General features: G+C 37.3%; 1 protein-coding gene across 1 annotated transcript in view; it reads right to left on the bottom strand.

Annotated features, from left to right (window-relative positions):
* The window catches only part of PLEKHH2 (pleckstrin homology, MyTH4 and FERM domain containing H2), a 52,253-nt gene that overhangs the window by 4,900 nt on the left and 33,418 nt on the right, over positions 1-13,935 (bottom strand). The window contains exons 17-26 of the mRNA XM_042894603.1: positions 12,139-12,318; positions 11,237-11,345; positions 9,376-9,488; positions 7,798-7,977; positions 6,351-6,448; positions 5,682-5,859; positions 4,540-4,695; positions 2,997-3,094; positions 2,460-2,601; positions 1,577-1,722 (exon numbers count right to left, since the gene is read on the bottom strand). Of these exons, the coding sequence (XP_042750537.1) occupies positions 1,577-1,722; positions 2,460-2,601; positions 2,997-3,094; positions 4,540-4,695; positions 5,682-5,859; positions 6,351-6,448; positions 7,798-7,977; positions 9,376-9,488; positions 11,237-11,345; positions 12,139-12,318 (1,400 nt within the window). The remainder of the gene's footprint in view (positions 1-1,576; positions 1,723-2,459; positions 2,602-2,996; positions 3,095-4,539; positions 4,696-5,681; positions 5,860-6,350; positions 6,449-7,797; positions 7,978-9,375; positions 9,489-11,236; positions 11,346-12,138; positions 12,319-13,935) is intronic.

Below are 13,935 nucleotides of genomic sequence, written 5' to 3' on the forward strand. Positions count from 1 at the left end.
AATGAAATATGTAGTTCAGCTATTGAAAGGATTTTAAATACTTACCCTTACAAATTTAATGAGGAAAAAAAAATCCATGTGTTAAAATGGTAATTTAAGTTAATGCACCAACTATTGTTTATACAGTATTAAATTGGAAACATTGTATAATGTTTTTATACATGTGAGAATGACAAAGTTTATTCTCGTTTCTGCAGCATTGTGATTAAATATTGACGTAGCAGTAGAAGCATAAGGGGAAAAAAAGTGTAGAACAGATTTTAATATGTCTTTACAGGTAATCAATCTGCCTTTATCAGTACTCAACAGCAATGCCAGTTGTCATTCCAAAAATCCATCCAGCTTAGACCTATCTTTACCTGTGGCTAGTGTAGATGTGGAAGATGATGCAGCTTAACATTACTTTTTCTTTTCAATGTGTCTGAGTTCAGCTGCCAGACAGGGTGCTTCTGATGCATGATGCATTCACACTGGCTCTGTTCTCTTGTGGCTCCAAGGTGAGCTAATTCTATAAAATGATCCTATAGAAAACTCATCCTCTAAAAACACCCTGGCACACCTTTCCAATACACTGACTTTCAGGAATGACTCACCCTGCAGCCACAAAATTATTAGATCCAGCCCACTAAAAGAGAAGGAGAATGCATAGTAGAGGGGAGATCTTTCACTTGCAGCTCACTCTTACTGGAAGTCTATGAAGTCAAACTGCACCCTTAGCAAAAGAACACAAGAAAAGGGACAGGCATAGAGTGACTCTTTCCCTTCTATAGACTTCCACTTTCTGTCTATTTGTAGTTTAGAAACTACTTGAACAGCTGAACAGACTTAGCCTCCACAAGTCAGTCTGATCTAATGCTTCTTACACTTTGTTCTTTGAAATTAATCATGTACCTTTCTATTTTTTTAACTGTAAACTTTTGAATGTCCCTGTTAAATTCTTGGCATGTAATAATGTTACTTTGTATGTATAATAGCTTTAAACTCTCTCAACTCTGTAGCAAAGAATGAAGAAAACATTTCTGTAATGTGTACCGCTCTTCAAAATTGCAAGGCTTTGATTTTGGATGGTAAATTTTCTGCTGTTATTTACTTTAATAGGTGTTGAGTGAAATAACTTGCAAATTATTCATTTAAAATTAGGTGATACATTGCTAGTAAGTTGGCTAAGTTTCCATACTGCAATCTGACTGGCTGCAAGAGATTGCACACTGGGATAGCAAACACTCTGATATACCCCTCACGTCACTGACTTTCAATAGTTCTTTAGCTCACGCTCAGGCTTAAATTAGAGTTGCCGAATAAGAGAAATAAACATTTCAAAATCTCTGGGTTTTGTAACACTATGTAGGAATCTGTCTGTTCTAAAGCTTTTACGTGAATGCAGACTTAATGGTGGTACTCCGTGTGATTTGTAATGCACCAAGGAAATGGGTTCTTGAATTCAGTAAGAATGTGAGTGTCAAACGCAGGTCTAAGAAAACAGGGCATAAGAGGAAGTAAGACCTTATGGCAATTAAAAAACTCCTCATTTTGGTGCTGAACTTTCAGTGAATCTGAGTAGCAAAACACATCTCACCTTAACTGTTCCTCTGAACAACCAAGCCTGTATCTCTTAGGGTAGAATCTCTCCAAAACTTGTTTTAATGTTTGATTGGATTTGGACTGGGATGTGACCTGCCCTGCTGGCGTTGAGAAAGGCCTTTCAAAATCTCCAATCTCTACCTAAGGAAAAGATCATGAAGGAAAAAAAAATTGTTCTTGCAGAGTAACTTTCCAGCTGGGTATTTACAATCAGCTAGCTTCTCCTGTCTGTCCAAGTAAAAAATGAAAATGTTTGTCAGTAATCACCTGGTGCTTTATTTGCTGATACAGAATCCAAGCAAGTCATTTTATTTTTGATTATCTGATATTTACCATGCAAGAAAGATAAATATCAAATACAAAACATACAAATGTAGAGTATAATACCATCTGGTTTCTCTCTGAGATTGCTACATTTTCAGCTACACAAACCAGTTTAGATTTGAGTAACACCATCGAATAACTTTCTCAGTAATCTTTTAATCTTTTTTTTAAAAGTGGAACAGATTGTAGCAAGACCACATCTAACAAAAGACCTGTAGGCTTTCACTAAACAGTTGTTACCCTGGTATATCAACTTGCAGAAATTGTTTAAAGACTAGCAAATGAACAAATGCTATGTTACTGTATGATATTCAATCAAAGAGGGCCTTACTGTGTAGGAGGTAAAGGAAGTTTTATCCTTACTGGTGCCAACAGCAGTGCGTGCAGTAGAGCATTTCCACTTTAGTTCAGAAGTTAACATCACACCAAGCTTGCAGCCCAGTCTCTTTCTTGCACTATCATGTGTGAAAGGTGACTTGACTGTCAAGCAACTCTGAACCATTCCTTAATTTAAGGCTTCCATCTACAGAAATGAACGAATGCACAAGGATTACCTGAGCTAGAAGAGCAGACAGTTCCATTGCTAGTTCTTTGTTTACGGGGAAGAGCCCATTGACTACTTGATCATTTGTCTGATAGACTAGCAGCAGCTTCTCCCTATCTGTCTCTCCGTGGACTTGAACTGAAAAATAAAGCCTGCAGAAAAGACAAAGTTATTAAATAAATTAGATTGGGAACAGTCTTAGCCCTGAGGATTAGTAGTATATGCTCTGAATGTGAAATGCTTATGTCAGTGTCAAAACACATAAATAGAAAACATTTAAACCAGTGGGCAAATACTTAATTTCAGTCTTCAGAATTCAATTTTGCCTGTATCTTCTTAGCAGCTGTGATCACCTTTGATGAGGTTTAAAACAAAACAAAACACAACCCTATATACATATTTAAAATTGCTGTAGTTACGCCCATTTACTATTTTAGTTGCAAGCTTTGAGTCAGCCACTATTTTTCAGGTGAAGAAACCACAAAAATTAGAAATATATATAATAGTTCCTGAGACAAGGCAGGGATGTTATAATTGCTACACAAACCTGCTTTTGTAAGTTAGGCGGACGGTCCTTGTGCCTTCACATTTCCCAGGATGTTGCTCTTTAGAGGCTTGCTCCCATTTTGAAATAATGTCACAGATCTAGAAGGGAGTCAATAAGAAAGTGACTTTTGTATGTATTCACCTTTCAAAGTACCTGTGAATAAAAACTGTCTACATATTTTAGTATCATTTACCTATTTCATATCAGAAACTCGTGTACATTAAGTTTTTAAACTGACAGGTAACTTTATGAGCTATTCTTAGTTGGAACATTTCATAATTAGGGATTTTTGTTTGTTTGCTTATCTGGCAACACCCACAAAACAAACCTTTGGAAACAAACCATATCACACGTGTATGGAAAGACCAGTTAGCTGATTTAGCAGAAGCCAATGAGTGTTTAATTGTACAAAGTGAGTTAATTAATTTATCAAGTGCCTTTGATGTCTGCCTTGCCTTTCTGCTGCATGAAGCTCTTCAGGTGCTTTCTATTAACTGTTTCTTGTAATGTTTATATGAAGTTTGATATGATGTGCAAGCAGAGAGGTGCCTGACAGCTGGTAGATGTGGCCAGATGGGGAGGAGGCAAAACAGAGGACCAATGAGTCCTGCTGGACTTCATGGTACCATTCCTTCATAGATGAACCTTTTGGGGAGCAGTGATGTGATCAGCTTGTAAAATCATTTTTATCAAGGAAAAAGTACTTTTAAAAATACATTTTGCTTTGTATTTGGTAATTATTCTGGCTGGGAAGCAGAGCTGATCAGTTGACTGCTTGTTTGTCATTAGGTCCTGGCTATACTTTTCCTTGTATCTTGAAATGCAGCTTGTGAACATTGAACAGAGGGTACAAAAAACTACTGAGTAGAAGCACAAAAAAATCCATTATTAATTAGCTGCTAAAAGGCTTGAAAAATACATAACACGTAATAATAATACATTTTCTAATACATAGATGATAGTGCATTGTGCCAACCTTGACTACAAAGATTTTATTACTAGTAATAGAAGGAACTAAGATCCAGTATGATGACAAGCCAAACATTGGAAATTTCCAAGAATGAAAGCTAATTATTCTGCACTTAGATAGGGAACCCGTTCTTTTTTCTATTTTCTTCTTCTTCTTCTTCTTTTTTTAAATAACAACTTCTGAGGATCCCTATCCCAGTGTCGGTGACTTTTTGGACCTCAAACGTTCATCTTTTGGGGATCTATCAGGAATGGTAACTGGCATCTCTAAGTACACGTTGGGTATCAATTGATTTTTAGTTTTAAAGGAAAGTGATTAGTTACAACTTATTTTCTCTTTTGTAATCCAGCTTTTACTTCCATGATTAATATCAGTCTCTCAGAGAGTGCTTTTAAATACAGTTCACTGAATGAATTTCAGTAATTCAAAATGTAGTTTTTCATCTTTCCTTTTACATCACTGGAGGAAAAAAAAAAGCTTTCAGCCTGAAAAATATTCTCCTTCACTGTCTGAAGCAAGCTCTGTAAAATGATTTTGCTGTTAAATATGAGCTCATTAAAGACTTTTGTTTACCTTGATGTTTCCTTGTAGACAGTGCTCTATATCTTTGCCAGAGGGATCATCAGAGAAGAGTGCAAATCCTGACTGAGCTGGCTTCCTCATTCCTGTATCCTGGTTCAGGGTGTTCAGAAATTCATCCACTGTGGTAGAGGCATCAAACCCAACAACCTAGAAAAGCACCCCAAATCTATTTAACTACCAAACATTAAAAAAGCAAAGATTCTGAAAGATGAGAATACCTCTAGAACATGAGACCCATTCCATTCCCTTTGAATAACTTAGTGTCATTGAAAAGTACAAATTGGTCATTAACTGAGCCCATTAATGTGATTCATTTATTTCCAGTTTTCATAGCCCTTTAGGGTAGGTATTTTTGAGCAATGTATAAATAAATAACAAGCAGTTATTCCTTTTTTTTTTTCCCTCCAAACTTCAGTCTGGAAACTTTTTAGAGTGGTTTAAATACATGTTGATTTTTCTCTTTTACTGGCCGTGCAGCAAGAAACTTTTAGAAGGGAAAAAGAAAAACAGTTTGTTTTGCTGTTGCCTGAAATAGACATTATTCAATATAGTTTTGACTTAATATAAAAAGTCACCATTTTGTAATCTTCTGAGTTGTTTTAAAAAAAAAAAAAAAAGAGACTTGCATCAGCATGCATGGAAGCCCAGGGAAAGCTTTCTTACAGGCTTTGACTGATGAATTCCCGAAAGGATTAAGAATGAAACTGTGTTTTCTGTAACAAATAGGGTTATCCTTCATGGCTGATGATGGGAGTTACAGCTGTATTTTTGTGCTTTCTGTGAGGTATTTAACTTTTAAGGTATCTGGTGAGAGGAATTTAATACCCTTCTCTTAAGTTGAATTCATTCATCCAGTTGTGAGGTCAAATAAGCAATGGAACTTTAAGATGTCTCGTTTTTAAGTGTTTTTAATATTTTAATTTCTTTTAAAGATTCAGTCTTGAACAGTTACTCTTCATTGATCAAACCTGTCTCAAATACCTTGTGCCTTGTACCCTGTGTTAGTACTGGCTCAGGATGAAACTTGAAATGTATTTACCTTAACACTTAAAGTTCTATTTCTGATATGCTTTGCATGTAAGCCAATAGCACAGGGTTGGGAGAGCCTAGATTTTCTGGTTTCCTAGATTTACCTGGTAAATGCCATTCATGAAATGAACTGGAATACTAAAGGGGAGTGAATGGTGGTAAGGGTTTCTTAGAAGAGTTGAAAGGATTTCCATTCTGGAGGGCCTGGCTTCTCGGTCTCCGTTCTGCTGCGTACGTTCTACACATCGCTGGCAATATATTGCGTATTTCCCAAATTCAGTTCTGTGGCAGAAAAAGAAATGAGGCAATTCTTGGGAACTGGCTGAAAGGACAATAAACTGAGTAGATCTCTCTAGGGATGTGAGATGGGAGGAGCATTCAGGTTTTGCAGCAGGATTTCCAGCATTCTTCCCCAGGGAATTTCAAGGAGAGTGAAAGAGATGAACAGAATTGTGTAAGAGATGAACATAATTGTGTAAAAGATGAACGTGGCTCAGAGCATTTTGTGTAACTGCCGCAGATTTGAGCCTTTGTGCTTTAGCAACCTGCAGTCAGGATTCCATTGCAAAATCTTTTTCAAAACAAAGGAGCTTTTCCAGTTGATGCATAGAAAGAACACTTGCTACCTGTTAGTACTGGAACAGAATTCTACTCAAATTTATTATAAAATGAATGTCAGAAGATAAAACATACGTATATATCAAATGACAGATTGGAAATAAGGTACTTAAAGAAGACTAGTTGACCAGCAGGCTAATAATACTCAGGCATACCTGGAATCTGCATTCTTCTTTAAATGAAGCTTAAGAAGCCAAAGGAATGGGTGCTGGGGCAGAAATAGTCCAACGCAGAGAGCCAAGAGCTGCAAGCCCTGGACAAAAGGAAGGCATTCACTGTTTTAAACATCTTACAAAGTAAAACTTCCTGTTTGGCTCTTGGCCAACAGTGTAGCTTACTGTGCCAAGGCAAATATCACAAAACTGTAAATAGGAAGGAAAACAAAGCAAAACAGAGAAAAAGCTGAGTAAATTAGCTGAATGTCACCTCATTGGAAGTCCAAAATGCTCTGTTTGCTTTTATTTGTGTACAACATGTTACTTTTAGGGCTGGAAATGTGAAGGCAAATCAGTTTGTACAAAAAGCAAACCGCAGGAAAAATGAGTTCTAAGGCTACAATGCCAAGCATTGAGTTAATAATTTAAGACCTTAAAAAATATGTGAGGCTTCAAATGTTCTACCAGACAAGTTAACCCTAAATATCATACCATATAATTATGATGGCAATAATTTATTTATCTGTATTGGAGGGATGGCCTCACCAGTGCTTGGAAATATCAAAGATTTATTTATGTAAAATTTATATTAAAAAATGCATTATTGAATTTCATCAGCCATATGTAATTTCAGTGTATGCTGATATGAACATGCTATGTGTTCTGTAAAACCTTTGTGGATGTCTTAATGATGCACACATACTGTGCATGTTCCAAATATGGGCCTTTTCTAGATAATAGGTGTGCCTGCTAGTCATGTGCTTCTTTCTATGATCAGTCAGGAGAAAAACATGTCTATTACAAAAGCCTTGAAGTGATTATTTCCTTTTTCATCTTCAGATTCATTTCCTAGTTCTGTAGGTATGACTGTCATGTGCCCTATCCCGGGTCTGCACGTTCTACATGAGTTCTAATTATTGCTTTTCCTTTCAATTTCAGTTAGTTGATACATGTTTAGATATTGGTGAATAACTGGCAGGGGACTAAGATGGGGTATTTTAAATATATGTTCATAATCCAGCATGCAGAATGCATTGAGGACAGCATGAGAAAGTAAGAGGTGACGTCTGTCAGAAAAACTGAACACAACTAAGATTCCACAGCATATTATTATGCTATGCAGACATCTGGCTTCACACACCCAAATTCCTGAGACAGCACCAATGAAAGGAAGCATGCAGTAAAAGAGAATTAGGTTCCACATGTTGTCTTAATGCTTGATGATAGCCAACACTGTATGCTGAACCATTAAAAATAGCACAGGCAGAGATATACCCTGTCATCAGGTGCGAGTACTTTCATGGAGCATAACGTGAGCTTTGTTGAAGATACAGCAGTAATAAGATAGTTCAGGATTTTATATGATTTTATGCAGATGCTACAGAAGTGCAGAGCCCCTTTACCATTCCAAACATACTGTGTAATTTCTTCACTGCTGTTGAAATACCTGTATTGGTCCTGCCTGGTTTTGTGGATGTCGACGTCTGGTCTGTTTAATGAGCTGGCAACAGATCTCATTTTGAAGTTCAGGATGTGTGAGGCAGATCTGCAAAGCACTTTGGGCCAAAGATACGTGGTAGTCAATGGCAGGAGAGTCAACTGCAGCATTTATAAATAACTGGCAGGTCTAGAAACAAAACAGTTAAGCAAGTGAGTTTACATACAGAAGGCTCCAACCAATGCTGCTGACATTCTGCGTAACAAAAATGTGCTATAATTGAAGTCACAGATAGCCAGTAAAAGAGGTGAAAAAGGGGACCGGAATGGATGAAAAGCTATAGTTTTTCTAAAGGATAAAAGCAACACTTAAAAAAATGGAGTGTATGCTGGTAGGTGTTGCAACAGCTGTGGCGACAGGGAAGTTTAAGGACATGTTGCATGAACACAGCTTACCCTTGCAGGACTTATGCAAGGTGGGCAGCGCGCAGTGTAAAACAGTTGTGCAAGGACTGAGAACAACATGGGGAGATGAAGTTTCACAAATTAGAGAACCAGGACTCAGAGCCATTTGTTTTACTTCTTAGCTTTCACTGCTATTTTTGTTGTGGGTTCATATAAACTTCTCACCACCTCTTCTGTCTTAGGAAAGTCAGGCGTTAATCGTTTGTGAGACAACTTATGTTATCACTTGCTCCATTTAGTCTATATTACAGTTCTTGTGGTCATAACTACATTCACTAAGTTGAACAGTTCCTTGAGGAAGAATTTTCAAAGTATACAAGCAAAATGCAAGGAATGAATGGAAGAATAATCTGTTTCTAGTCTATCTGAAAATACGTGGATGCACAGGACTTACTTTATCAGCAGTAGAAAAACGTAATTTTCTGTTTCTAAATCAGTTCCTCGCTTGACTTTTAAGCTGATTTTTAGAGAAGCTTTTAATGAAGGCTGTACATATCACCTCTTATTTGATGTAGGTCTGAAATATGTTTCAGAAAGTGATTGCCAAATAGATATCAATTTATTTTTATTAGGGAAGTACATTCCCTTTAAATTTTCACACTGCAAGACTGCAGAAAATAAAATGGGTGTACTCTTATGTTCTTCAGACACTTCTGACAAATAAGCTGGAAAGCTTGCTTACAAATGGCTGTGACTTAACATGTGGTACTTGTCTTGAATTCCTTTCTGGATCCTAACATTACATCAAAATTCTTAAGAAAGTTCATGCTGCAAGGAATTTGGTCTTTAGACTGTAAGCTCTGTGGAGAAAGTTCATTTATCCAAGCACCGCGTCTTCCAATCTATGATTTATTTGACATTATACAGAACAGCAATAATTTATTTTGTTTCTGGAATATACTTCTCTTACAGCTGGGCCATGAGTTAATTTTTAGAGGTGGTTTACCCGAGTAAGGGGCAGGAGAGAGGACAAAGAAGGTTAACGGGATTGCAGCACACTCCTTCTCGTAGTTCCCAGACACTAATCTGGTCTTTCATGGGGAAACATCCAAAATCTCTTGGGCAAATGAAAAATTTCAGGAAACAAACCAAAGCAAACTTGTAAATAAAAACGTGTTTTTACCTTAAATAATTTAATGGCTTCAGTTTGTAAGGCTTCTGATGGCAAAGTTGTAAGAGGGCAAGTAATTCCTTCTTTGCTGTGGCAAAGGGTAGGATGTCTCCAAATCTGAGAAGCTAAACAGATAAAATATGTTTTCTGCAATTAATTCACACAGAATCACAAGGTTGGAAACGACCTGCAAGATCATCCAGTCCAACCACCCTCCCATTCCTATCAGTGCCACAAGCACTAAACCATCTCTCGTAGCTCCTCATCCAGGCGCCTCTTGAACACTACCAGGGACGGCGACTCCACCACCTCCCTGGGCAGCCATTCCAGTGCCTGACCACCCTTTGAGAGAAGAAGTTTCTCCTAATATCCAACCTAAACCTCCTCTGGTATAACTTCTGGCCATAATTCAGTACGGAAACTTCAGTTTTTTAGTCATCTCCCTCTCCCTGCATACACTCGCTTTGTTCTTTTCTACGCAGAGGGGCCAAGGAGTCTCAGCGAGGTGAACCTCTTAAGATATTAAATCAGTTTCATTGCTTCACCTTAAGCTGGTAATAGGACCTGGCTTCTAAATTTTAGTAGCTGTATCTCAAATAGCAGTAAGGAGTGTGTGGATTTGCTGGCTTCTGCTGCAAACTGTGAGACTATACAGAATCATGAAAGTTCTCAAGAGCAGAGATTTAGTGTGAAAATAATTGTTTGAGTAGGAGTTTACGAGACGAATCCTAAATCTGGTGGCATAGAATGTGAATCTGTCTGTGACTTCTGCTTGAACAGTCAGAATTTGAAAGCCAACTCGCAGATCCAACAAGCACAAGGAAATATTATGCACTGCTTTTAAAATCTGAAGCAGAGTGGTGATGTTCTGCTTCTGCCGATGAATGTTAGCACTGTTTTCCCTTTGAAGTTGCTACTTTATCCACAGCAGCTCAGGATGTGGCAGATAGCCACGCATTTAGGAATTAGCATAACATCAGTGTGAACTGCCCCCAGAGATGCTAAGAAGATGCTGGAACCTTGCTCCTAGCACAGGCATATTGAAGGCTATTCCCCACGGAACAGACTTCTGTGTTCAGAAATGAAACAGTTGCCCTAGCTAGATGGAGTAGGCTGAAAGTGTGAATTCTGAAACTCCCATAAATAAGACTGCATATTACATATATTTAAAGAAAACTCTGTAATGAGGTCTATGCTCTTCTTTAAGAAAACATGATTTTCGTGTAGCACAAGAGATCAGCATTTTGAAATGCAGTTTCAAAATTCCTAGTAGTGTTCAAAACCCCATCTGTATCAAAGTGGGAGTTGAGCACCTGTTAAATTTTCTATATTATTATCATCTGTTCTGCAAATACTGTACTAAATTTTGACCTGAAGTAGAAATTCCATTCCCAACAGTTTCAGTCATTTATAGAAACAAAGCCTTGGTAGTTATATATTTTTTTTTTCTTGCATAAGCATAGTTCTGTTATTGATTTTATTAATGGCATTTTAGATAACAGATTCCCATAACAGAAGCCCCACAGCTCCTCTTCAAAGTGTTCTACAGGGCAGGTCAGTGTCAGTGGTCCTGTTTCACAGACCGGGTGGTTCTGCTGGCATAGGAAAGAAAGGTAGCACAAAAGTAAGCCGAGGAAAAAAGTTAACTGACCTGCTTTGTGTAGACCAAAGAAATCAAGCACTATAAATAAGTGTTCATTCAAAGTTCCTAGAAGTATGCCTAAAACTATTATTTGTATGGTTTTCATTAAAAAAGTAAAACAAACAAACAAAAACAACAAAACATTCTTAGTATAATAATTTCTAAATGCTTTAGTATATTCTCATTGTTAAGTATTACAAGATGAGTGTGTTGAAACAAAAATAAACTTACTGGTATCACCTTCCACATTTAATAATTTGCAGATAAGTTGTTCAAACTCAGACCCGACATTGACACTGGTACTTCCAGCTGCAACTGTCAGATGATAAAGCCATGTGTCCTAAGGTAGAAAAACATGCAGCAACTCACTCATTTGTTCCACCAGATTTTTAAGAGCATTAAAAGAAAATGCACATGAAGTTTCACAGGAATTAAGTCAGAAATTGAATCCACTTTGAAGCTTTGTTGGAAGGAGCTTTTTCATGAAGATTTTGCTCTCAGCTTTGAATGTTGCCATACTCTCCTTTTGAAGTCCCAAGGAGTTGGCCTTCCTTTAACAGTTGCACTCATGGCCACTCTATGTTGCAAGTATGAAGTATAGAAAATTGGACAGAGCTGTGTTCTGAATCCTTTTACCCTCAGAAATCATGCTTGTTCTTTCTTTCCTCATCAGGAAGATAAAAATTTGAAGTGCCTTCTTATCACTGCCAGATCCTTCTAATGCAGGGAGTTAGGTCAAAAAACAGAGATCTATAGGACTACTTAACAATGATGCAGCAGTAACAGTGTTTTTAATTGTATCTCTCACTTCTCTTACCGCAGTCCAAACAGTGAAAATGGGTAACCCAGTATCCCAGAACTTCTCAGGAAGATTTACTAAAGTCTGTTCATTGTTTAGTGCAATGTGAGCAAAATTCTCCATTTACGGCATATTTGGTATTCTGCACCCATCACTTTATGAAGGCAAGCCTGTGCATTCTGGTTGTCTCAAAAGGGGTTACCTATGGCAGCACTTTAAAGACAAACTTGGGTACTGTGGATCCCTTTCCCCCTCCTCTTTAGGAATTGTTCATATCACAGCATCACAGTCATAGGCAAGTTACTGAAATGTAATAGAAAAGTCATTTCATTACCTTCTCATGTTTGGATCCTATAAGAAGGTAAGTGGGTCCTTGATCTTTAGGGTGGATAACAACAGTGTAATGTGTTGATAACAAACTACGACCGCTAGCTTCATAATCTTCATCGGAGTCACAGGATCTATCAACTTCTTCAACCTTACCCTCAAAAAGCTTGATTTGACCAAGAGGAAACTAAAAGTCAATATTAGAAGTGGTTAGAAAGCAAATGTTTGCTTCAGTACATATTCCACAAGCAGAAAAAAAACCAACCCAAACATGACTACCATTAGTGTTCATTTATTTCTTTTTCACTTCAGTCAAGTAATGCCAGATAAATAAGCTGGTGCAGACAACAGAAACTGGATGATGTGTGCCAAAGACTGAAATTGAGAAGTTTTTAAATTCCTTTCCAGGTCTGCCTCTGTATCTAGTTAAAGTAATAAATGTCTGTTAGGGCAAGAGAAGGAGGTTTTCAGAGTTTTCCAGAACTGCTTCCAAGTAAAAATTCCGTGGGTAAAGCCTAGAACCTTAATTATAGCTTTGTCATTTCAAAGGACAGCAGCATAGTGTTGAAGTACCTGTTCTATTCATACTATAAAATCAAAAGGTAAATATTTTGTGTGACAGACTTTCCTAGTTTGTTTCACTCTTCAGTCTGATAGACCAAAGTTAGTTGTATATATAGTTATATAAAAAGTTGTTCAAAAGGAAATTTTCCTACAAGTAATTATTTCATACTTAGCAGCAGCAGGAAGCCATGACAAACACAAAAGCATCTTCACAAGCAGGTGACAGGACTGGCAGAGGCTGACAGTCCTTACTGATGATTTTACGCAAAGTTTCCTCCCTTTCTGTTGCACCACTGCTCTTTCTCTAGCTGTTCAGACATCGTGATGTTCAGAAGAATCTGGTATTTAATGTTATAGAGAAGGAGCCTTGATTATTGTTTCTGTATTGTTTAGTAACGTTTTGTGATTTGTTGCAAAGAAAGAGACATTTCTCTTTGGTAAAATAATGGCTGGACATCTTATCTGTGACACGTTCCAGTGTAAGCCGACCTGGAGTGGTCGTAAATTAAAATGCAAAGCAGATGAGGTTGACTCAGGTTGTTAACAATATGCTTAGAAAATGCACATGTACTCTTGGAGAGTGGCTGGTGAGCTTGATTCAATCTCAAGTGGGTTTCATGAATAGTGATTTGATAGAGTAAGCAGTTAATCTAGTTACTTTGAAGAGAACATCACCTAGTTGTGGATCGTTAAACTGCTCTCATTAGTAGTGACTGAAGATGCATGGTGTGATCTTTTTTCTCTTTGGTGCTTTGTATGCATGCAACTTCATGAACGAGGTAGAATAGTGAGATGCTGTTTCACATACAAGTGGTCAAGAATGGTTTATTCACTAGCTTTAACTAAAATACAGTTGGCTGATTTTTATATTTGAATTCCATTTGGAAAGGAGGCCATTTAAAAGGGCCATTACCATTACCATATTAAATACTGCAGATTGTGTAATTTTTTTTCTGCACACTCACATTCAGCTACAATAAATATGTTTCTAATTAGCGAATTGCTCAACATTAGAAATGAAGTAGGTCTGGGAAACTTTTCATACATAATATTTTAAAAAACATTCTGCTTACAAAAGCTAAATTCTTGTTCTATTACAAGCTAGTGAATTAGTTTCAATTTTGCTTTCAAAGAGGCAGCAAAACCAAAGTGAGGCACATACTAACATGAAGCCAGCAAACTTTTTAGCCAAGAGTTTGCTAAAGAATCAAAATCCTCAAAAGTACCAATGAGCAAAATC

Source organism: Lagopus leucura, unplaced genomic scaffold (genome assembly GCF_019238085.1).
Source record: "Lagopus leucura isolate 7727_CA_CO unplaced genomic scaffold, USGS_WTPT01 Super-Scaffold_73, whole genome shotgun sequence".
Lineage (NCBI taxonomy): Eukaryota > Metazoa > Chordata > Aves > Galliformes > Phasianidae > Lagopus > Lagopus leucura.